The 25521-nt window shown below is 39.4% G+C and overlaps 1 protein-coding gene across 5 annotated transcripts in view; it reads left to right on the forward strand.

Annotated features, from left to right (window-relative positions):
• TAMM41 (TAM41 mitochondrial translocator assembly and maintenance homolog) overlaps positions 1–25521 on the forward strand; it is a 50948-nt gene that overhangs the window by 1797 nt on the left and 23630 nt on the right. For 2 of the 5 annotated variants that reach the window (XM_074312979.1, XM_019732686.2), the window contains exons 2-5: positions 1148–1302; positions 3690–3782; positions 10801–10951; positions 23355–23500. In XM_074312979.1, coding sequence (XP_074169080.1) covers positions 1148–1302; positions 3690–3782; positions 10801–10951; positions 23355–23500 — 545 coding nt within the window. Of the gene's footprint in view, positions 1–1119; positions 1303–3689; positions 3783–7712; positions 7860–10800; positions 10952–23354; positions 23501–25521 lie in introns of those variants that run through there. The other 3 variants (XM_019732683.2, XM_074312981.1, XM_074312980.1) reach the window with 3 other exon arrangements.

Consider the following 25521-nt stretch of genomic DNA (forward strand, 5'->3'; position numbering starts at 1 on the left):
CTCTCTCATCTTCATTCCCTTGAAGTTAACAAGTCTCGCAGATTCCTTTCAACACCTAAGTCTCTTTCAGCCCCACTTTTCGGTGCCTTTTCTTTTTTCACCTGGAATCTTGCAGTTAGCCTCCTTTGTGGTTTCCTGGCCTTTGTTCTCTCCTCCCTCCAGTGAGCTCTTCTGCAGGAAAATTTCTTAGCATGGCAGCCAGCCTCCGTCTCTAATCGTCTCCCACCACTCCCTTGCCTGCATTCTACTCCAGTCATACGAAACCAAATGCGGCACCCACAACATGCCAGCTGTCATCCACACCAGTGTTTTCCTCTAACAAGACTTTCTCCTTCCCAGTACTTCTCCTAATACTTCCACCACACCTGCTTAACTCGTTCACATTCTTCAAGACTCAGATTTATGATGAGTCTTGGAGAATGTGATTTTATAGGAAAATTTCTCCTTCCTGTTCTGACCCAATTTTGAGTGAAATTAGTATGTTTTGCATTCCTCTATCAAGTCCATGCGGTGGTCATTTGTTCTCCCAGTAGACCACCCCAGGACCGATCAGAGCTCATTGTAGTTTCTCAGTGAGTGGTTGATGGTAGGTGAGAGTTAAAGTAACATTTCCCTTTACATAATTCTTTGTAGAGCTTATCCATATGAGGCTATTTCATCTGGAAGACAAGTGGAAGAGTGTATTCGGCAACATTTAGGTGAAAGGCAGTGTAGCATAGTGGTCAGCACACAGAATTTGGAACCAGATTCTGTGTGCCACCCCCTAGCTATACGTCCTTAGGCAAGGAACTTGCTCTTGGTTTCCTTTCCTATAAAATTGAGATAGTAACAGTACCTACCTTGTAGGATTGTTTTGAGGATAAAATGGGTTACTGTATGTATAATATATAAAGTGTTTAGTGCTAGCATGACAATACATGTTAAATAAGCGTTGCTGTTATTACGTGTATTGATGAAAACAAAGCTCAGGTTGATTCTAGAGACTTGCTTCCACTTCTATGACAACCCCAGGTCTTTTATTAATCATCATGGCATAGACTATTAGAGCTTTCCACTCTGTTTAGGTACCTTTCTAGGAATTAAAACTAAAACCATTCTCTCTCTCTCTCCACCTCCCAGAATGCCATGCTGGACTTTGTTTTCACAGTAGACGACCCTGTTGCATGGCATTCAAAGAACCTGAAGAAAAATTGGAACCATTACTCTTTCCTAAAAGTTTTGGGGTCCAAGTTTATCACCACTGTTCAGAATAACTATGGCGCTGGAGTTTACTACAATCCATTGATCCTGTGTGATGGTAGGGTAAGTGCCTTTGGTCCTTTGTCTTAACTCGGGTTGTCATTAACCTTCGTTATTAGAATACCAGCTAAATATGTATGTTCTTGCAGTCAGGAAATGTTCAAGCTCCTGCTGGATGCAGGTGGTCAAATGTGACTGTCTTTATTTTTTGCCTTTGGCCAAGTGATTCTCAAATTTTAGTGTGCATCAAAATCCCCTAGAGTGCCTGTTGGACTCACAGATTGCTGGGCCCCACCCTAGAGTTTCTGAATTCATAGGTCTTGGGTGGGGTGTGAGGATTTGCATTTTTTTAAACTGAGACATAATTGTCATGTAACATTGTATTAATTTTAGGTGTACAGTATAACTATATGTATATAGTATGAGATAAGTACCACAGTAACTTTAGTTAATATCCATTGCCACACATAGTTAGAATTTTTTTTTTCTTGTGATAAGAACTTTTAAGGTTTATTCTCTCAGCAATGAGGATTTGCCTTTCTAACAAGCTTCTAAATGATATTGAGGCTGCAGATCTGAAAAACACACTTTGAGAACCAATGGTTTGGTCAGGGGAGGAATAGGCAAGCCTATTAAGGGTCAGGTTGGAAATTAGTCTTATCTATATGGAAGGTCCAACACTCCCACGAAGAATTTGGAAGTGAAGAGGATATCATAGTTGGGAGCACGTGGTGCCAGCAGGTGGGTGGAATTTGACAAGGGGGTGTTGAAGAGCAGGTAAGATGCACAGATTCCAGTAGAGGGTTGTCTGACAGCAGGAACCCTGCTGAACTGTCTTTCAGAGGAGGGGGCCCAATCTCTAAGAGGGCTGCCAGGACTAGGCAGGATTCCCGCCTAAGAGGACCAAAGGGGACTAAATCAGCTAGCTCCCACAGATAAGCTGGGCGAGGCATGACATATCGGTTCCTCGGTTCCTCGAGCTGTTCCTGGATGCTGCTGATTGCTTAGAGCAGTCGTACTTTGATGGGCAGATGAATCCCCTGAGGATCTTGTTGAAATGCAGATTCTAATTCAGTTGGTCTGGAATGGAGCCTGAGATTCTGCATTTTTTACAAGCTCCCAGGTGATGCTGATGCTACTGGTCAGTGGACCACACTTTGAAGGGCAGGAGGTTGGAATACAGACTTGACAGAGATTTTGAAGACCTATCTGAACTTGGCAGGAATGAGTACTGTGATTGATTGGTAATGTCTGCATAGCCTTTGGGCCATATATTTACTTTTCTGGTTGAGGTCCAATCCTGCTCCACTTGCACTTCGCAGGTGAGAAAACCAAGGTTCAGAGAGAGGAAAAGACTTCCATAAGGTCATGCAGCTAGTTAGTGACAGACCCCTGACTTCCAGGCCAGCGTGTTTCTGTTACCTCCCACCTGTTACATGCCTGCAGCAAGAAGAGCTTTCTGCAATGCTGTAGCCAGAGTGGAGGGAAGAAGGTATTCAGCACAGCCTTCTATGTCCACTTTAGTTATGCCTAGCACGTAGCTTTCTCCATAATTAATATTATGCTGAGCCTATCTCTAATTAGGAGTTTTCAACAATATTATAAGCCCCAGTAACTAAATATTTGGGCATAATTATATGCCAACGGGACTGTACTTTTTAATTAAAATTCTTTAGCTACTTTTTAGATATTTGCAGCCAGAGAAGGCTGTTGGGACACTGAAGCTCAGCAGAGTGAGTCCAAAGATATTTGCTGAAGCAAATGGGATTTTGTAACCTGGAACAACTGTATTCATGCAGTGTTTGTACAAATTACTATTGAATGGAGTTGACGATAATTCCATGTGTTTAGCACTGATAAAGAGATTTTATTTTTGGATGTTGCTTTTAATTATGAAAGTGAAATATACCACAGCAAAAGAGAAATTCACCAGGTAAAGGATGTCAGTAAAAACTTTTAATTAAAATTTCTTGTACTTTGCGATGAAATGAACATTGGAAGCCCAAACTAAAATTCAGGGACCTGGTTTTCTCTCTGCTACTAATAGTGCCACTTCGGGCACATCATTTACTCTCTCTGAGCTTCAGGTTTCTGATTTCTCAGATGGGAAGCATGAATCACGCTATCGCTTCTCAAACTATCTGTGGTTATTTTTTTATTTCCAATCCGTTGAGGACCAATGCTGGATAGCCTCTGAGAGCAATTAGGCCTTGAACATCACAAGAACGTGAGGTAAAATTGTGGTCACTTCACCTCATCTACCTGAGGGGACAAATCCTTCTTGGAAATTAATCCTTTGAGAAAAAATTTGGTGGAGATAATGTGTTTTTACAAAGTAGGTGTTTTGGGTGGCTTTGGACTACTCTGGGCAGAAGTTTATTTCCTTATATTTTGCATTTGTATAATCAGCAATATGGCATTTTGCTTTTTCATGTCCATTTCTTTTCCAGCTTATCAAGTATGGGGTTATTAGCACTCGTGTTTTGATTGAAGATCTCCTCAACTGGAGTAACTTATACATTGCTGGAAGACTTCAAAAACCGGTGAGTGTTTTGTTGGCTGCCACCAGTAGGAATCTCTCTCCTCTCTGAACCTGACCTGACTTTGATCTTTGATTCCGATGAGATGAAACTCCAGGAAATAGAAGTGAGTTTCAGACTCCTTTTACTCCCTACAGAATTCATCGCCAAACAATGTCTAGGTATTACCCACGCTACTCCTGCCCTGTCTCTAATGATTCTTCAATTCTGTGGATGGATCAGGCTCAGAGTTAGTACATTTGGGCTGGGAGGATTGCAAAAGAAGTGCCCAGTGTCTCAGTGGAGCCTCTGTCAGCTCTACCCGGATCACCTTCTCTTCTAGAAGGAAGTGCTGTGAGGCATTGTTTGCCACTGATGTGGCCCAGCAGTGCCTGGGGCAATGCCTGGCACATAGTAAGCATTCAGCATATATTTGGTGAAGAAACGGATGAACCAGGTAGTCATTCTGAGAGGGCTGGATTCTGATTCCTTTTATTATCCTCCTCAGACCAACAGTGAGATCCTATCACGGTGTCCTCCCCTCATTCGGATACTGCTAGAGGAGGCTCTAGGGGGTAGGTGTCTCCTTGGGCTTTCATAGAAACAGAAAACAAAACAGAAGAAAGTAGAGAAGAAGACTTGAACTTTTGACGTGTGTTCGCAAATATCACGTTTCTTCTGTTTTTGCAGATCTATAGTCTATTTTCTGAGAAGGGGTCTTTTCATACGAGTGTAAGAATTATGCAAAATATTCACAGTTGCTAATCTCACAGCCAGGAAAAATTTTCTTTGTGCTGTCAGAGGGACTCAGGCCCCAAAAGAGGGTACATGGATTTTTCTTCAATATCTCCCATAAGAGTGACTGTGCTGCTTAATCTTAGCTCATGTGGTTGTGTCATAAAAATCTCTATTGATATACATAGGTGGTCAAGATTCTCTTGGCTTGCATCTGGACTTAAAACTTAATGGTGTAGCTCATTAAAACCTCCAGAAACATTTGATCAGGGCAATAGTTACATGGATATACCCATATGTAAAAATCTGTCATGCTGTTCCTGTTAGATTTGTGTACTTTATGTAATTTTTACTTCATTAAAAACATTCTTTTTATATAATGTCAAACAATAGGCTCACCGAAATAATTTCATAGTATCTATGTAGAGGAATTTCTCATTTCTAGGCTGGATAACTAGTAAAACTCATAACTGAGCAAATGTCACTGAAAATTTTTAAATACTCATTTTCTTTCCAAGTGTTTTTTTTTTTTTTTTTTTTTCCAATTTATAAAATGTGTAGCATGATGAGACAGGTAATGAACATAGAATAAGAAGCTTTGGGTCTTATTTATTCCTGCAACTTATTAGCCATTTATGTGAACTTGGGCAACTTATTTTGTCTTTCGGAACCTCAGGTAATTTATCTGCAGAGCAAGGACAATAATATTTGCCCTGCCTACTTCATGAAGATGTTGAAAAGTGGAAGCAGAATGGTAATGCTGGAAAGAACACAGGTGTTTTAGAATCAGACACTCCCAGCTATGTGACCTGCACCAGTGATTTAATCTCCCTGAGCCTTGGAAATCCTCATCTGTGGATAAGGCTGATGGCACTGACCTCAAAAGGCATTTAAGAAATACCTAGATCTAAAAGGCCTGGCACTTAGTAGACACTCAGGAAATGATCTTTTTTTTCTCTTTGTCATTGCCTATCTCGAGTTATTTTGAGATAAAATGATAGACTGAATATGAAAATGGTGTATTACCTCTGTATCATGTTTTATGCTTGGGATATTTCAAACTTCTTTAAAAATAGGCTTTATTAAACAGAAACAACATGAAATCTCAGAATGTAAGCACTAGAAATAACCTCAGATTTCATCTAAATGCCATATATCCTGATAAAATGAAAACAGCAATTCAAGAAAAGTAATGGCTACACTCACATCATGAAAAATTGCATTTCTCACTAACTAGGAAAGGAGAATGGTACTGGTGACAATGACAATCCCTCAGCCTTATTAAACATCTAGCACAAGAAAATGAGGCTATTTTAAAAATCCTTTGAAAATGTTGACCATAACACATGCTAAAAAAAATCAAAAATCAAATGGGTGACTTAAATCTTCCGCCTACTCCTGCCCTCTCCAATGGAAATCACTGTAACCAGAGAACTCTCAGCCATAACTATCTTTAAATAAACTTTTTACCTCTAGGTGGCAGCAAATATTAATCAAACTTGAAAAAAATCTGATGAAAAAGGGTTGGCAGCATTTTGGACAAAAAGAATGGGTGAATGTCTTAACACCCCAATAAACTTTAATTTAAAAAAAAATGGGTGACTGTCTTAAGAAAGAATTGTGAGAATATAAGTGTGAATTCTTTGTTTTTATGTGTTTTAAAAGAAGGAATTACATTAAATTATATTGTCTAAATCTCTAAAATTATCTTACACATTGCAAACAGAATAGAATTTCTCAATCACTAGCAATTTAAGTCTTTAAAATATACAGGAGGTATGGGAACTCTCTGTACTTTCCATTAAGTGTTTGCTGTGAATCTAAAACTGCGCTAAAAAATAGTTTATTAATAAAAAGAAATATAAGGGAGTAGTACTTTGCTTTAAAAGATGGGCATTTCTGGAAAAAGTCGAATGTAAATTAAATTTCTATCATATTTTGCCATTAACTTACCTCATAATCGAGGAGATAACCCATTTTTATTTTTAGTGTAGCCTTAAGTTTCTGAGTCATTTTCCAAGTAAAGAACCATGACATTTAAAGTATTTAATAGACATTGTGCTATACACCTGAAACTAATATAAAATAATATTGGATGTCAACTGTAACTGAAAAAAAATAATTTAAAAAACAGTATTTAACAGAATCTTGTGGCCAATCCTTTTTTAAGTCAAAAGAACTCTAATGTAATATTAATAGTCATTTCCCTAATTTATTGAACATAAGTTTGGATTTTTTGTATTTCTTATTGTTTTCAATTTATAGATAATTTGGCTTGAATTTTTAAAGCATTCACATTGACATGCAATGGTATTTTGTGACCTTGTTTAGAGGATTTTAGTGTATTTTAATGTATTCATTGCAACGTGTTTTATTTGCTAGAAATACAGCTTTTTTTAAATAACAGCTTCATTGAGATATAATTCACGTACCATACAATTCAACCATTTAAAGTGTACAATTCAGTGTTTAGTATATTCACAGTTTTGCAACCATCACCATATTATGACTTTATTGAATTATTTTTTATGGATAGAAAAATCCCAGCAGTGTAAAAGATCCCTGACCAGGAGTTGGAAAACCTGGCTTACTGGCCCTTGGCTCTGCCCAGCTGTGAGCAAATCTTTGGGCCTCTAGCCTTTGAAATGCAACGGTTGAGCCATTCATTTACATGTTGAAAAGGCCACTAAGTTTCTTCTCTGTCTGTGCCAAAGGAATAAAAATACAACACTGCAATGCGTGTCCTGGAAGAGCCCACAGTGCAACAGGTAGATAATAAGGTTTCATCCAGCTCGAATGGTCACTGTCTTCTTGGTCCTCAAGCAATGACCATTTACAAAAATTTAGCCTTTCTGGTCTTTTGGAATGAAAAACTACAGGAAGTGTCATTTGGTTAATGGTTGAGTATTTGAACACTAGGTAGGGCTGTGTTCTTTGTGACTATAACTTCACTCTTTGCAATTCAAGTACTGTCTCCATGTGACTATTATAGAGGAGACTACATGTGACTTTCCCTTTTTTTCTATCTTGAAAGGTACTCACAAATCTCTCAAGTTGGGCTTTTTGAAAATTCCTTCGAGCCTTGCCCCTTCCTCTTTCCAGTAAAGATTTTCTCCTTGGCAATAGTGTCAGTGCTATCTATGCAGTTCAGGTCGGGGCATTCCCAGTAAGATACAAACAGCTATTCACGAATCTTGAGGGCTTTCTTTTTTTCCCCAGGCCTCTCTGGCAGTGACCCAAGAGTTCACTGGCTTTTCACTCTGAACAACAAATAACAGTGCTGCTGAGACAAGCTCCTAGTTCACCTTACCCTGGAGAACCAGATCAGCACAGTAGCAGTCTTCTGAATTGACATTTTTCCTTTGAGTAAGGATGCTTTTTATTTATACTCCCTTAACCTTAAATAGCAAACAGACTGCTTTTTTACAACCTAAGTGGAACAACTTTCTTGGAGAACAAGTGGTATTTCGTTGAATAGGAACATTTCCCCAAACTTACTCTTTTCTTAGCATCTTTGGTTTGTTAGCTTCTCAAAATAGCTTCTGTTTTCACGGACTTTCTGTAAAAGTTACCAGAAAAAGAGAGGGCTAAGATTTATTGTGCAGGACCTGGTGAATGAGGATGAAGAATGAGAATTTGGCAGTGAAGAGCCTTCACAGGGTTGTGGAAAGATTTCTGGATGAATCGGGGACCCACGTCCTTGTCCCATGTGCCACTACTCAGGAAATCTTTTACTCCTCTGGGCCTCCCTTTCCCCATTAGTAGGATGAGGTTATCCTTCTAGAGCCATGATCCTATATGGAATACAAAGTTTGGAAAAGTTACTCAAGGAATCAACGAGTTATTATAGGACCTTAGCATTTGTTTTGATCATCTTTCAAGAAAAGCAGTTAACCAGAGCAGATCCCGGACTGAATGTATGAGAATAATTCAAAATATTTATAGCTGAATTTGCCAAGCATAAGGGTGTTACCTGATTTTGCCATCGACTCATTATGCAACCCTGGGCAAGTCATGCTACTGGGCTGCTCCTTGGTTTTACTTTCTGCAGATGATTGCAATAATACTAAACTCACCTAATTACTGAAAGCCTTAATTAAGGTCTGTTAAGTCCTTGTAATTACAAGGGAGGAGGTGGTAGTATTGAATAAAGTGGCTTACCTGCCATATGAGAGGTTTTTATGTTATAAGTATTCCATTAGAAAAAAAGTAGGGACAGAAGGTAAAAGATAGAAGTTAGGTTCTAAAGCCTGATTTATAAAATAGCTATGTTTTATAATATTGCTTTTTACAATTAAAAAAGGAAACTGTACTTTGAGATATACATCATTCTCTTTCCTTGCTAATACAATTTTAATTTGGAGTTTCTTATAGTGTATGTGTCTTTCATGTGCCAGCTTAATTTTGTCAGAAATTTTCTCTATTTGACAAATGAAAGGCAACGTAAGCCCTGTTTTCTAGACTAGGAGGAAAATTTGGTGACAGCACTAAGTGGTTTAGAAATGCTGGACACATTTCAGATATATGGAGTTCTTATTTGGCACTTCCAAGCCCTTCCCTTGTTTAGAAAATCAGTCAAAAGCTGCATGATGGTTTAAAAAGTTAAAAAAGTGTAAATTGGCATGACTACTCCGGAGAGTAATTTGGCAATTCTACTTCTAAGTATATTCCTTAGAACAGTGGTTCTCAAAATGGGATCCCTGGACCAGCAGCATCAACATTACCTGGGAACTTGTTAGAAATGTGCATTTTCAGGGCTCAGTCAGGCCTACTGAATCAGAAATTCTGGGGGATGGCCCTAATAATGTGTTTTAACAAGGCCTCCAGGTGATTCTGATGGTTGCAAAAGGTGAGAACCTCTGGCCCAGAGAAACTTTTGTCAGTGTACACCGAGAAACACACACAAGGAAGTTTGCTTCAGCAAAAGGTTCGTATGTAATATCTCATTTAATCTTCCCAGCAACCTTATGAGCTTGATTCTGTTATTAATCCCATTTTACTGATAAGGAATTATTCCCAGGGTCTCAGAGATAGTAAGAGATGGAGGTGGGATTTGAACACATTCCCTGAACTATAGTGCAGTCTTTAAAACTGAAAATCTCAGAACAGACTAGAGCAATTTGTATTTTCATGAATTTGGGGAATGTCAAAGACAGCAGCTTCTGCTGTGTATTCAGGAGAAAAATTCTTTTTATTGATCAAGGCATTCACTAGTACATTAGGCGCTTTACATTTATTATCTCAATCTTTGTAACAGTTCCTTTATGTATGTCTATTACCCCAATTTTACAAATTAGAAGTTATTTGGGGCTGGCCCAGTGGCTCAGGCGGTTGGAGGTCCATGCTCCTAACTCCAAAGGCTGCCGGTTCAATTTCCACATGGGCCAGTGGGCTTTCAACCACAAGGTTGTCAATCCAACTCCTGGAGTCCCGCAAGGGATGGTGGGCTCCGCCCCTGCAAGTAAGATTGAACACGGCAGCTTGAGCTGAGCTGCCTCTAGATGGCTCAGTTGGAGCGCGGGCTCTCAACCACAAGGTTGCCGGTTCGACTCCTGCAAGGGATGGTGGGCTGCGCCCCCTGCAGCTAGAAAACAGCAACTGGACCTGGAGCTGAGCTGCACCCTCCACAACTAAGATTGAAAGGACAACAACTTGACTTGGAAAAAAGTCCTGGAAGTACACACTGTTCCCCAATAAAGTCCTGTTCCCCTTCCCCAATAAAATCTTTTAAAAAAAGGGAAGTTAAGTAATTTGCCCAAATTCACACAGCTAGTAATTACCTAAACTTGAGCCCATACCTGTACCCAAAACCCATGCTCTTTCTACTGTAGCTATTAATAATTTTCTTTCCTTTTTCCTTAGTCAAGTTCAAAATCAATTCACAGTAGACTGTGAACTACTCAGGTTATATATAGATAACAGAAAAGATGAGTTCTAAATAAAGAAGTAAAATGCTTTTGTCCACCATAAAATTAAGTAAAGAATAAGAAGATTATAAAATAAATATTTCCCAAAGGACATTTGTTCCATTTGTACTGACTTCTTTTTCAAAACCCATGGAGAGTTTCCTCATTTAAGAGAAATATTTATTTTGTTTTCTTTCCTGTGTCATGATTTCTCTGATTTTGGCATAAAACAGGAGATTCTGGGGTTGCTTAGTAGAATAATAATTATTTTGTGTCAGCCAGCCTAATAGATTCTAAGACCTTCAGGGCTAAGTTTGGGACAGTTCCTTTGCATGTGTAAACCCATAGCTTGAGCAATATACTTCTGGAATTTTTCTTCTGAATGTTCTGCTTTTTTTCAGGTGAAAATCGTAGCAATGAATGAGAATGTCGCTCTTAGGTCAGCCCTCGATAAAAATCTGAAGAGTGCTGTGACCGCTGCTTTCCTCATGCTCCCCGAAAGCTTTTCTGAAGAAGACCTCTTTATAGAGATTGCTGGACTCTCCTATTCAGGTTAGTAGGTTTGCTACCCACATTTTCTGCAAGGTTTGTTTGAAGACCATACAGCACCTCACTCCTCATTATACACTGGCGCGGCAGCAACCTTAGTTCCGAATCCCACTACTTCCTGTGTAGGTTACTGCAAGAAAGCCGGGGTTTGTTTCCTTGCCTCCAAGGTCTCGTGCTCCCCACATCTGTGCATAGATTACCCCAGGATACTCTTTTTGTTGTTGTTATTGTTAATTTTTATTTTGAAACAATTTCAAACTTACAGAAAAGTTTCAATAACAATACAAAAAACCCACTTTCCTCTCCCCAGATTTACTAATTTTAACATTTCACCATATTTATTTTATCATTCTCTCTGTATCAGCGGTGTTCAAATTTTAGTGTGCATCAGCATTCCCCAGAAGACTTGTTAAAATAGAATACTGGGCCCACTCCCAGACAGCTGATTTTAGTAGGTCTGGGGTGGGGCCCAAGAATTTGCATTTCTAGCAAGTTCCATTTCTAGCAATGCTCCTTCAGAGATCCACTTTGAGAACAACTGCTCTCTCTGTATGTGTAAAGACACTGTATTATGTATTTTTTTTTTTTTAACTATTTGAGAGTAGGTTACATATACCATGTCCCCTTCAGGCCAAATACTTTGTTTTCAACAAACAGGGACATACCCCTACATAACCATAGTACAGTTATCAAATTCAGGAAATTTAACGTTGATGTAGTACTTTTATTGAATTGACGATCCGTATTCTAAGTGTTAGTTGTCCCGATGCTGTCTTATAGTACTTTTTTCTCTCCAGTACATGATCCAGTCAAGGATTGTTCATACATTGTATTGAGATGTCGTGTCTGTTTTATCTTTTAATCTGGAATGTTTCCTCAGCCTGTCTTTGTCTTACATGACATTCACATTTTTGAAGTCTACACACCAGTGAGGTTTATGCCCTGAGAAGCAGTGTTTTCTCCCTTCAGACAATCTACGGGGAAACTTTTGAAGACCATGCAAGTATTCTGCTTCTTACCAAGCTTTTCCTTCTATGTCGAGCATCCATTGATGATTCTTGCTCCAACCCATCTTTACCATGACAGTTACAAAGTGGTGACTTTCGAACTCTACCACTTCCGTCACGTTAAGAAAAAGCTTTCTTATTTATGTGTGTATGTATGCATGCCTGTATGTATTTATCTAAATATTAACTTGCTTTCCCCTTAAACCAGTTGTGTTCCTTAGAGATGTCAAGGGCGTCTTTAGAAGGCCAGGGGAAAGCTAAGAGGATAGAGCCCTAGCCCCTCCACACTAGCTGCAACCAGAGGAGTGCCACACTTAATCTGTTTAATGTATTAAGGATCTATGTAAAATTTCATTTATAAAACCATAATCTACTACTTAAAAAATAGTTTGAAAACCACTATCTTAAGTAAATATCCTCTTTTCCAACTTTTAAGTATGAGTCAAAGAACTCTATACTCAAAAGATTGCAAAAGCAGTTTGCTCATTTTCTAAATCCCTGTACAAATAAGATTTCATGGAAATATAATGCTGAAAGAGACCTTAATGGTCTTGTTCTTCAGCGTTTTTTTCCCAAAACGTGCCTAACATGACCACAGCTGTAATTGCAACACGGGAGGGAGGAAGTGAAATAACCTCTGTGTTTGGTTATTTCCAGCTTCATCTGGCAGCATCCCTGCCATTCAACAAAAGATTGTCGGGGGGTGGAGAGGCAGAGAGAGTGGTGTGGCTGTGTACCTAGATGAACGGGCCTACATGCAGATGTGGGGAAAGGGTCACTTTGTTTGGGTGACTCCCTCCCCATGCTCCCTGTGAGAAAGACTGACTTTGTGGGAGAAAATGCAGAATTGTTCTCTACTTTGCCCACACCACAACCACTCCCTTTTTTCCAGGTAATCAACATCAGCGTAGTGTGGGGCAGCTTCTAGGAGTTCTCTATAAATTCTGAACATTGACTGAAGAAGTTTATCAAATGACATAACTGCTTTCATCTAGTATTGGCAGACTTTAAGTTAGCATTTAAGCTGCGGTCAACCTGATTTTTGCTTTACCTCTTGGAAGGACTCTGTTATACTCCCTGATTTCTGCTGTGCTCTGAGACATATACAAGTTGTTTAATGAATACTTGCTGACTCATAGCAGTATCATCCTGTTTACTTCTTTTGTAATATTTAAGGGCTGCTGTATAGCTGCTCTATACCAGACACAGGTAGGTAGGTAATTTATTTCACCATTAAAGCCTCATACAACAGCCTTATTTGTTTAACAAATAGTTATTGTGTACCTTCTAGTGCCACACAGTATGCTAGGCCCTACGTGCACACTAGTGAGCATGACATCATGAAACGTCTCACTGGAGTTTATGTCTTTTTAGGGAGAGACAGATAATAAGGGAGCAGTAAGTTGATTTCAGATAGTAGTTAAATGCTATGAAGAGAAGAAAATAAATCAGGAAGAGGGTAGGGTTGTCTTTGCAATGGATGTCAGGGAAGGCTCTCTGAGCTGGTGACATCCGAGCTGAGATCTGAATAGCGATAAAGAGCAGCCCTGAGCTGTTTGGGGAAGGGCAGTCAGAGAGAGGGAGTTGCTTCCCAAGAGCCAGGTTTCAAACCTTGGTGTGTCTGAGTCCAGCCTTCTCAACCTGCAGTCGCTCCCATTTCTCAGCTAGTCTCCTCTTGTTTTCTTGCCATTACATTATTTATTGCTTAACCCAGATTTGGATCTGAGGATTTGGCTTCGCATCCTACATTACTCATTTCAGTGAGGTTGGCTTCTTCTTGCTGCAAAACTTAGGACACAATACTTGGCAAATCCTCTCCAGAGGGAACTGGTTACAACGCTATGCAGTCCCTAGCTTATGTATGAGACATTTTCCAAAAAGTCGTCCATAAGCCAACTGTTTAGTAATGGGAACATATTTTCCCATTGAAACAACATTAATGTGATGGTAGTTCTAAGTCAGGACACGGTATAATTAATGGTTACCTGGTCTACAATATGGTGGAATTAGATGAGAATAGTGAGCTTAGGGAAGGATCCAGGCCCTGCAGGTAGTATCTCTCATAGGTATGAGAATTGCCCCAGGCGATGTGTTGAAAGGCAAGCTTTCCTCCTGTCTTTCCTAGGCTGCCGAGAACCCTTTATCCTTGAACTAATTGGTTTCTATCCCTTTGGCAAACCACTCAACCTCCCAAGCCCTCAGAATATTCCAAACTTGAAACTACCCACCAGTCTCTATTTACAATTTTGATTCTTGTTTTCCACCTGTTTCTAGTTAGAGATAATACGTTGGCCCTACCCTATGAAGTTCAATGTTTCTCCCTGGAGGGGTTAGACAGAAAACAGTGTTTCTCCATGTTACTGGTCAAGTTCCCGCCAGTAATTGCTGACAGAGACAAGATGTGTTAGTATTACTAGTAGTAAGAATAGCCCTTACATTTAATATAGTATTTAAGGATCACTTTGACTGCCTTGGGGTCAGTATTTATGGCGTTACTGTGGTAAATGATGGTGAGAAAGGAGTAGGTGGAAGGTGAGCCTGTGAAATTGTGGAGGACAAAGCTTTCTAATTCTTCAGTCATTCTTAGAAGTCAGCATTTAAGTGAATAGAAAAGGAAAACCAAATAAACTTTAAAGGTTTCCCTTGAACTTTCTTATGTAAGTACAAACTATTAAAATGACTAATATTAGGTAATGATCCTGCCTTAACATTTATCAAGTGAATCAGCATTTCATACCTTATAAAGAATTGAAGATAAATTTTTGCTCGAAGGAACTTCACACTAATAATCATATGCAGTCATAGTGAGTCAGTTCTGGACTTACAAAGCAACACGTGTGAAAAAGGCATGGAGGGTGTGAAGGAACATGGCTCGTTCAGGGGAGAAGGAGTCGATTGATGTGACGGAAGTGCCAGGCTGTGGCACGCGAAGATGGCATTTAGTATTCTGTGCCAGGAATGACTCTCAATACTTATTAGTATTTCTTTTTTAATTGGGTACCTCTTATGTGCCAGGCACTATTCTTTTTTTCTTTTTCTTTTTTACCTTTTATTTATTTTAAGTATGTTTTTCCAGGGCCCATCAGCTCCAAGTCAAGCAGTTGTTTCAATCTAGTTGTGGAGGGCGCAGCTCACAGTGGTCCATACGGGGATCGAACCGGCAACCTTGTTAAGAGCACCGCGCTCTAACCAACTGGGCTAACTGGCCACCCCGACTCAATACTTTTGATCTAATAACTAGTTTAAGCCTCGCAACAACCCTTTGATTTGGGTGCGGTATTATTGCTGCATTTTACAGAAAACTGAAGCCCCTGTCTGTCTAAAGTCGGTTGTCTGGTAAATTAGTAGGTAGTGGAGCTGAAATTTTACCCCACACTCTTAACCATTTAAATTCACTGCCTCTCTTATATTTTGGAGAAGAGATTAGACCCAGGCTAGGTTGGACCACGCATTGAACACAAAGTGGAAAAAAAAATGGAATTTGACAAGCTGTACCCAATTAGGAGCCACAGAAGGTTTCATTTCAAGCATTGCAAGATTGGTTATTGTGGAAAGATAATTTTGCCAGCACTGTGCAAGATGAGAGAGACTGAAAACAGGGAAGTGTTATTCATTCAGCAAATAATGACAAGAGTGTCCTCTGCCAAGCACTCTTCTAAGCTTTGGAGATGAAGGAAGTAAAGAAGGCAGGCATGGTCCCTGTACTTGTGGGGCTTTCATTCCAGTTGACAAGTCAGACAGGAAACGTGGCAGCACTAGAACAGGGAAAGAAGGTGAAGATGCTTTCCTGTAGTGTAATCAGGGAAGGCCTCACTAGGAACTGAGCATCAACATATGAGGACCCGTGAGGAGAGCCCAGATGAGAGCTGTGCAGGCAGGGAGGAGCCTGCTGGGAGGACAGCTAGGACCCGGTCGGTGTTTGCTCACCCTGTGTCCTTAGCCTCTGGAACCCTGCGTGGGACATAGTAGGTACTCTGTACGTTATGTGTTGGCTGGGTGGACAGAGACCAGCGAGTGTGAATGATGATGAGGGCTTGAACTAGAGCAGTGCTTTTGGGAAGTGAGCGACTTCACATGAAAATAACCAACGCTAAATCCCTACCTACTTAAATTAAGCATCCTGTTTTGAACCTTGCTTTTTTTTTTAAACATACTACTTCATGGAAGGCAACATTAGTGAAGTGTTTAAAGCTGGGACTCTGGAGTCAGATTCCTGGCTTCAAATCTAGCTGTACCCTTAATTAACTTTCCATCTCTGGACAAGTTTCTTATTTCCTTATGAATCAGTTTCTTCATTTCTAAAGAAGCTGTTTAGACACATTAAATTAAATCGTACATACAAAGTGCTTAGCACAGTGTCTGGCACATAGTAAATGCTCAATAAATGTTAGCCATTATTATTTTAGATACGTGTTTGCTTGTATTAACACAGCCACTTGATATGCTAGACAACAGAAAGGGAAAGACTACAGTTAGACCTGAGTTTGAATACTAGCTTTGTCGAGATACTTTAACCTTTCTGAGCCCTAGTTTTCTTATTTGTAAAATGGAAATAACTATCTCATAAAAAGATTTTCAATGAGCTAATATATATAAAAACCCCTAGCATCATACCTCATTGATAGTTGGTGCTCAGAAAATGATCGCTATTATGATTTATTACTATTATTATGTATTATTGCTGGCTACATAGTTTTCCCCAGGATGAGACACAGTGTTTTGCTCAGTCATTCAGTGATCGATGGACACTCAGGTTGGCTCCATTTATAATTGTTTCATTAATGACACTCCTGTGAATCACTCTGGACAATTTACTTTGGTGGGGAAGAGGGCACGGGCATTAACTTCCTTGGACATGGTCTCCAAAGTGGAATTATGTTGTCAGTTGTAAGAATTACAAAGCTTGTTACATGTTGATAAATAATGTCTGTCAAAATTAGCAGAATCCTTAGATCAGGGGATTCAGTCCTTTGCAGGCCTTAGGAATGAAAGATACCTTCAAGCGCTCTTGTGTAAGAGAGAGAATGGGGTTTTTTTACATGTCAGATTGTCTGAACACAGGCTCAGCTACTTCTAGGAGTAAGATAAAGCAGTGGAGAAGTTTAGTTGCCACTTGAGTGATTCTTGGAGAAAAAAATTAGAAATGGGGGCCAGCACTCTAAAATGTGCATAAATATCCCCATTTCTAGATCCCGGTAAAAGTCAGTAAAGAAACTTTTTCTCTGGAGTGAGAGCTATTAAGATTTATTCCATGACAGTCACACCACCTGAAACCTCGCAGACAGTGTCACTGGGTGACATGCATGTTGGGGATTGGCTAGGTCAGTAATTTGGAAGCGTGTTTCTCTGTGCTTGGCAAGCTTGAGCTTTTGCTGAAACTTCAGTTGAAACTCTTTGCACTCATCACTAATTTCTGAGAATGCAACACTCCTGAAGGATTAATTGTCAACAATATCTAACATTTATGGAGTACTTACTGCTTGTCAGATGCTGTTTTGTTTTCCACACATTAACTCGTTTAATCCCTGAAATTTATAAACTAGCTACTATTATTGCTTCCATTTTACATGTGAGGATACTGAAGACCAGAGAGGTTAAGTACCTTGTCTTGGGTCATATAGCTTTTAAGTGCTAAGCTAGGATTTGAACATAGGTGGTTTGGTTCTAGAACCCTCACTCTTTTTTAAAAAAACTTTTATTTATTTTAAGTGTGTTTTTCCAGGACCCATCAGCTCCAAGTCAAGTAGTTGTTTCAATCTAGTTGTGGAGGGCACAGCTCACAGTGGCCCATGTGGGGATTGAACCGGCAACCTTGTTGTTAAGAGCACCACTGCTCTATCCAACTGAGCTAACCAGCCGCCCCTAGAACCCTCACTCTTAACCTTTCACTGTTGTACAAAGGTTCTGTCATGGCGAGTATCATTACTTGTTCACACCTGGGACACTCTTCCCCCAGGGATCTGTGTGACTCACCCTCCACTCCCTGTCATCGTTCTCTGCTTGTGTTTTCTTCGTAGCACTTTTCTACCAACTGAAATACTGTTTATTTTATTTGTTTATAGATTTGTTTGTCTTTGGTCTGTGTTTCACCACTAGAATGCAGAAGGCAGAGATGTTTGTCTTGTTTTGCTCACTCTACCCAAGTGCTTACAATAATACCTGACCCTTACTAGGTACTCAGTAAATAATGAATGAATAAATGAATGAATGAATGAATGGACGGTTGTGATATTGGTTCCTCCCTGAACTGGTATCATAAACCTGATTCCTCCTCATCTCTCCCCACACCCATTCATTTTGTGTTCTATAAAGTGTGTAAAAGAAAAAGTGATTCAAATTTATATCACTAAGTACATCAGCCATTTATTCTTCTCTCATTCTCTTCTACATGTGAGTTAGGACAATATGGGGTCTTCTGCAGCCATGGAGATATTTTTGAGGATGCATTTTGAATGGTGCATTAAACTGCCTCGTAGAAATACTGCCTTAGTCATCTTTGTTTAAATAAGTATTATTTTGTCCACACACATACAAAAGAATGAGGTTGAACCCCTAACTTACACCACACACAAAATTAACTCAGAATGGATTATGTATGTAAGAGCTAAATAAATGTAAGAGCTAAAACTATAAAACTCTTAGAACTAAGAGTGACTTTGGGTTAAGCAGTGGTTTTATAGCTACACGCTAAAAGCACAAACAACAAAAGAAGAAATAGATACATGGGACTATATAAAAGTGAAGTTTTGTGCAGCAAACAATACCATCAAGAAAGTGAAAAGGCAACCAACAAAATGGATTTATAAAAGGCTTACAAATCACATATCTGATCCTAAGGAACTAATATCCAGAATATATAAAGAATTCTTAGAATGCAGTAAAAAGACAAATAACCCAGTATAGCACTAGGCAAAGGATTTAATAGACATTTTTCAAAGAGTATACAAATTGCACATAAGCACATGAAAAGATGCCCAATATCATAAGTCATTAGGAAAATGCCAATCAAAACCACAGAGACACCACTTCACACCCACTACAATAACTATAATAAAAAAGACAGATGAGAACAAGTGTTGACGAGGATGTGGAGAAATTGAAACCCTCATACACTGCTGGTGGGATTGTAAAATGGTGCAGCTGCTTTGGAAAAACAGTCTGTCAGTTTCTCAAAATATTAAACACTGAGTTACCATATGGCCCAGCAGTATCTACCCAGGAGAAATGAGGACATATCCACACAAAAACTCGTGCACAAATGTTCATAGCAGCACTATTCATAATAGCCTAAAAGTAGAAACAACCCAAATGTCCATCAACTGAGGAATGGATAAATAAAATGTGGTACACCCATCCAGCGGAATATTATTTAGCCATAAACAGAAATAAGTACCAAGACATGCTACAGCATGATGATCTTTGAAAACATTTGCTGTCATAAAGACCATATGTTATACAATTTCAGTTATATAAAAAGTCCAAAATAGGCAAATCTATAGAGACAGAAAGTAGGTTAGTCTTTGCCTTGGTGCTGGGAGTGAAAGGGTGGAGGGGATGGAGAGTGACTGCTCGTGGATACAGTGTTTCTTTTAGGGGGACCAAAGTTTTCTAAAGTTAGATGGGCGCATAACTCTAAACATACTAAAAAAAACCATTGAATTGTATACTTTACGTGAGTGAATTGTATGGTATAGGAATTATATCTCAAATAAAGTTGTTAAGAATCAATATTATTTTGCCGTTATCAACCTCCAGTTTGGGCTACTGTTCTTAACTATACATAAGAAATACTCCCTCTGTACTCTGCGCTGAAGGTCTGTTTTCATGTCACTTGCTGTCTGAGGTAGGGCATATCACATATCTTTATATCTCCAATGTCTAGCACAGGTCCTGGTACTTAATAGCCACCCAAATATTCATTGAACTGAAATGACAGCAGCATTGCAATTAGTTTAAGAGGGGAAAGTTAGCCAGTCTTTATCTTCAAAGACTCGGGGCGAAGCATTGGTGGTTCAGTGGTAGAATTTTTGCCTGCCAAGAGTCGGGGCTTCCCCTACCCTCTGTCCTTTGGTCTATATATCTCACAACAGCAATATCTGCTTTACTACTTAGGAAGCATGCTCAGATACATTCATCCATTTAAATGTAAAAGCAACCTGTGAGGGTAATAGGATTGTTACAGCCATTTTACAGAGAAGGAAACCGACTCAGAAAGGTTCACCTCCAGTCACCCTGGGACACTGCTGGCCTTGAAACTCACAGCCTTTCTTTCCACTGCGCTTCGCAGCCCCTCAGCTCCCGACATGCATAGTGAAGTCCCTGACCACTGGTGGCATGCCAGGATCACAGAGCAGGCCAGTACAGGTGGTTTATAAGCCTCTGAGTTTGTCTCATTTCAGAGTCAAAGAGAAATTAATCCTTTTGATTACCCATTATATTAGATTGGCAGTTTTCGGCTTGCGCAGTTGAGTTAAACCCATCATTCGAGGCATAAAATAAAAGTCAGCAGTTTTTCTCAATCCTTGTGTTTTGTTGCAAACATCTCTGGAGTAAGAAAAATTAATCCTTATGATCAGATGCTGATTCATTCATGCTGGGCCCACGATTTTATTTATTCTGTTCTGAAGGAATGGGTAATAAGCCCATTTGCTTGCTGTTTCCTGTGGCTAAGCTAGTTCTGCTACACAGCAGTTGGAGAAATTCAATTCAGCATATATTTACTTACACGTCTGGATGTGCCTTCTGTGTACCAGGCAGTACAGAGGAGCTAGGGAGACAGAGATGAGTAAGGCCCAGGCCTTGCTCTCAGAGGGTCCATGGTATTCTAGGTCCTACAATCATGGCGTGCAGTTACTCTTTGGGGAAGATTGGGATTAGTTTGCTTTTACATTTTGGTAACATACAGTCCCTCTCTCAGAATGTTGCTATCTAAAGTATAAGAACTTTTTGTTTGTTGAATGCACAGAAAGAAGAAATGACGCAAATGTTTAGAACTCAACAGTGATACAAACTGATCTTTCATTCCAGGGCTGGCCATGTTAGAGTCAGAGTTTGATGACAGTTCATCCTTTTAAAGATTAATAAAATCCATTCATAGGCTCTAAATAAAAGCATAAGGATTTGCACAGTTTTAATCCAGCTGTCTCGCCACTTACGTTTGCCAAGTCATCACATCTCTGCGTCCTGTGAATGTATTTTAAAATGCTAGAAGTGATATGCCCACGTGACAGAAGTGAGGGAAATGGAGGAAAATCATAGAGTAAAACTAGTCACCACAAATGTCACTACCCTGACACTGAGAGGCTGCTGGACCTTGGGCAAGTTACCTTTGCACCTCAGTCTCATATGTAAAATCGGGAATAATTAGTACCTTCTTCATGAGGCTTTGCCAGGAATAAATGAGATAGCAAATGTAAAGTACACACACACACACACAGAAGATTGTTTTATTAGAGCAAAAACAACCATTTTCGTATAGTCCCTTTGTCTTGTTTTTCCTGTTGTTTTTTTAATAAAGTTGTTTTCTTGTACTTTTGTATCCCAGTTTCTTACTGCCCATTGTTATATGATCATTTTCCATCCCGCTGTGTGTGATTACTGCACACTGTTCTGTGGTAGGGTGTGGGTGTACCATTAGAGCCTATCCATGCCCCTGTTGAACACTTGGATTGCTTCCAGTTCAGTGTTATAAATAGTACTTACGTGAAGAGTTGTTGTATGCAGGTTACTTCATCTCTGTGTCTTTGTTCCCCTGATGCTAAATGGGGTTAAAATAGTATCTATCTGAGAGGATGGCTGTGTGGGTTAAGTGAGGTAACCCAGCAAAGCACTTGGAACAGTGCCTTGCAGTACCAGATGCTCAGTAAACATGTCCGCTTAACCTCTGTTTGGATTTATTTCTTTAGGCTCACTCTCCAGAGATGGGGTTTCTTCATTCACTGTTTTCCAGAAGGATTTTAGCTGTTCATGATGTCAATAGCATTATGTGAAAAGACCGATTTCTGTATACCCTCACTAGCAGACATCCCAGAGTGTAACTCTCTTTCCCTTTAAATCAATAGTGAAAAATAAATTCATTCATATTTGGACAGCTTGGTATGACCTGAACTCATTTCTGCTCATTGCCCTAAACAGTCAGATCTCATGTCACAAAGGTTGAGTTCTAGAAGCTATTTGTAAGTGTCTTTCCCTGGAGCTTTCAGTCCCCAGCTGCTGTCCACCAAAGTGTAGCAAAAGGTGATCCTTGGAAGCTAAAAACCCAGCGTATTTTATTCCTTATTGAAGTACATACTCTTGGGTATCTTTTTATTTTTTTCTGAGACAAACTAACAGTTTGCGCCCCCACCCCCCATGAGAAAAGAAATCAAGGGTAACCACGTGTCCTGGTTTCCCTAGTTTGTACTTGTCCTGGTGTAATTATTCATAGTGCCCCCTTCACTCTCAAAAGTGACCTTGTTTGGCTGATAAATTATATTGTCACCTCGTCCCATCGGATTCCTCAGCAGCCAGGTTATCTTGCCTGCATGTGCCACCACACTGCTCCCCTAGACGATTTTCTGTCCAACAAAGGATTCAGCCACATTGCTTGCCCCAAGCTTGTCCTGGGAGGTGCTCACATGTGCCCAGCCCATTTTGAATTAACATTAACCCAATAGGCATTCACTCAAGTTTTCCCATTTTATCACTTTTTCCCCCATATCTTGCAGGTAGATAATTGTCAATGGCATAAGCAGGGCAGGGCATGTTAAATTTGTTTCAAAAGTTGCTCTTTGTCCTTCAGAATTATTTATTTTGCATCTCAACTCATCCCCATTTCTCACCACTTACAATTTTGAAAATTAGATCTGCTTTCAAGTTCATCTTAAATGTAAATGAGATATTAGGACTTTTAACACTCACTGCTCTTGCCCTTATCAGATATAATAAGGTTGTTTATATTCATAATGCACCTCAAACGCCCTCATGCAAACATGGCAGATAGGTCTAAGCTGAGTAGTAGCAGGAAGGACACAGCTAAGGTGACACACACAACTCCCATCTCCTTGCTTGGTCACAGGCAGAGTTTCGTTCACAAGATGAAAGTTTGTAAGTACAGAAGATTCTGCATTGGAAAAGTGAAAACAAATTAGCTTCTCAATGATGATTACCTTTTGCACTTAGGTAGCTGTATTTTAACTGTCATAAAGGGCTTTATGATCTGAAAGGCTCTCTTTTTCCCCAAACAAGTGTCTGCCTTCCTTGGGTAATGTGTTCACAGTTTTGAGGAAGGAAAGAAAATGTTTTGAACGAGGGATGCTGCCATCTTGAACTAGTGCAGGATCCACGTGGGGCTGCAGCTCGCAGGACTTCAGATTGTGGATTATCAATGGAAAATTTGTGTTTCCGTTTGTTTTAACCAGGCGACTTTCGGATGGTGGTTGGAGAGGATAAGACAAAAGTGTTGAATATTGTAAAGCCCAACATAGTCCACTTTCGTGAGCTCTATGGCAACATACTACAGGAGAATCCCCAAGTGGTGTATAAAATCCAGCAAGGCAGACTGGAGGTAACTCTATGTGGAAAATAACTTCTGTTGTTTCTAAGGCAGGTGCTATTTTAAGGGTAAAAGTAAGGGTTAAATCAGTATGACTAGTGTGGTAACATTTATAATTTTAAAAGTAAGTTTTATATGTAAACATGTTCTTCTTTATAATTGGAATAATGCTAAAAGGTAACACAAGAGACTAGTAGTAAGAGGCCACCTTTGGAGGGGAACCAGGGACTGACTGACAGGAGCCCGGCTGTCTTCTCCATGTATATCTCTTTTGCCATTTGAAGTTCTTACTATGCATATTAATTACCAATCAAAAACAAGTGAAAATAAACTCTCAGATTACCTTCTCTCCACCCCCAATCCCATTTGCCTCCCCAGAGGGAACCTTTCTGACAGTTTGGCATTTATTCTTCCAGGTCCTTTTGCATGCACACGGATGAAGCACTTTGGTCTTTTTTTGTTTGCTTTTATTTTACATAAATGGACTCATATTATTCTGAAGCTTTCTCCCCCCACTTGTTATGTTTATTATGTCTTGGAACTCTCCTTTTGATGCATCAAATAAAACCTTTCAAGGAACTTTTTAAAATAATATTAAGAATTTGAAAAGTAAGTATTAAAGAACTTTTCCTTGGAATAAAATAATTTGGATGTAATATTTTTTTAAGCTATAGAAACCACAGTTTTTTATCTTTAGTGTAAAGAATACTGTGTGTTACTTTTTTTTTTTCTTTTTTTTATTGGGGAATATTGGGGAACAGTGTGTTTCTCCAGGGCCCATCAGCTCCAAGTCGTCGTCCTTCAGTCTAGTTGTGGAGGGTGCAGCTCAGCTCCAAGTCCAGTCGCCGTTTTCAATCTTTAGTTGCAGGGGGCACAGCCCACCATCCCATGTGGGAATTGAACTGGCAACCTTGTTGTTAAGAGCTCAGTCCTCTAACCAACTGAGCCATCTGGGCACCCCCATATGTTACTTTTTTTACGCTCTTCTTCTTCCAAATGATAGGGGAAACTAATATATTGAATAAACATTAATGGAATTTGTAGAACTGAAAGGGAACTTTAAAAAATAGGAATTATTTTAAACATAGGAAAGAATGAAAAGTAATATGAAGTGCCCAGGATACCCACCACTCCATTGAGCAGATTTTGCCGGGTTTGCTTCAAATTGAGGTTTTTGTTTTTAATTTTCACTTTTCTGAAAGTAAGTCTGCACATGGTTTAAAAACCAAATGGTATCTCAAGGTTTGTAACAAAATGTAGCAGTTCCCTGCTATACACCTTCCTATAGCTCAGTGCGACTTCCTAGAGGCAACTGCTCTCATCTCATTAGCTGATTCTTCGGATGTTTGCCTCCATAATTCTAAATAATGTGACTTGACTGTCATTTCTTGATTTCTTTCAATTTCATACTTTATTTTTGTCATCTGCCTGTGAAAGATGATGAAGATATTTTACTTATGCCACCCTCATCAACACACACACACACACACACTCACCCCTTCCTCCTAACTCCTTCTTGCTCCACATACAGTATAGTTATTTCCTAATTTTTGGTTAAGTTAATATTCAGTATTTACTTTATTATGACAACTTACTTTTTCTTCATTGCTGAGATATACTACTATGAAATTTCTTTTCCTATACAATTTTGGTTTTCTTGGAGTTAATAATTGTCTCATTTTTTTTCACTTGCTGGGTTTTCTTCATACTTGTGTCACTAGTTCATCCTCATATTCTCTTAACAATTCTGTGAAACTTTTCCCATTATCGACAAACACATCAGGTATTTTCTGTTTCTTGTTTTTTTTGGAGACATTCTTCATGGAGCCCTGTGTCTCCCATTCCTTTCTGGACTGGTTGTTTTGTAGGCTTGCTACACAGTCATTCTCCTTCTTTTCATTATCAGCCTGAGAATTTTTTTACCTCTCTCTTTTACTAGGTTTTATTTTCTGGATCTTTCACCTTCTTCTTTCATGGTTACACTTTAATTTCAATGAAGTATACCTTCCTAACATAAGTAGTGAGGGAGGTAG

This window comes from Rhinolophus sinicus, linkage group LG10 (genome assembly GCF_036562045.2).
Source record: "Rhinolophus sinicus isolate RSC01 linkage group LG10, ASM3656204v1, whole genome shotgun sequence".
Lineage (NCBI taxonomy): Eukaryota > Metazoa > Chordata > Mammalia > Chiroptera > Rhinolophidae > Rhinolophus > Rhinolophus sinicus.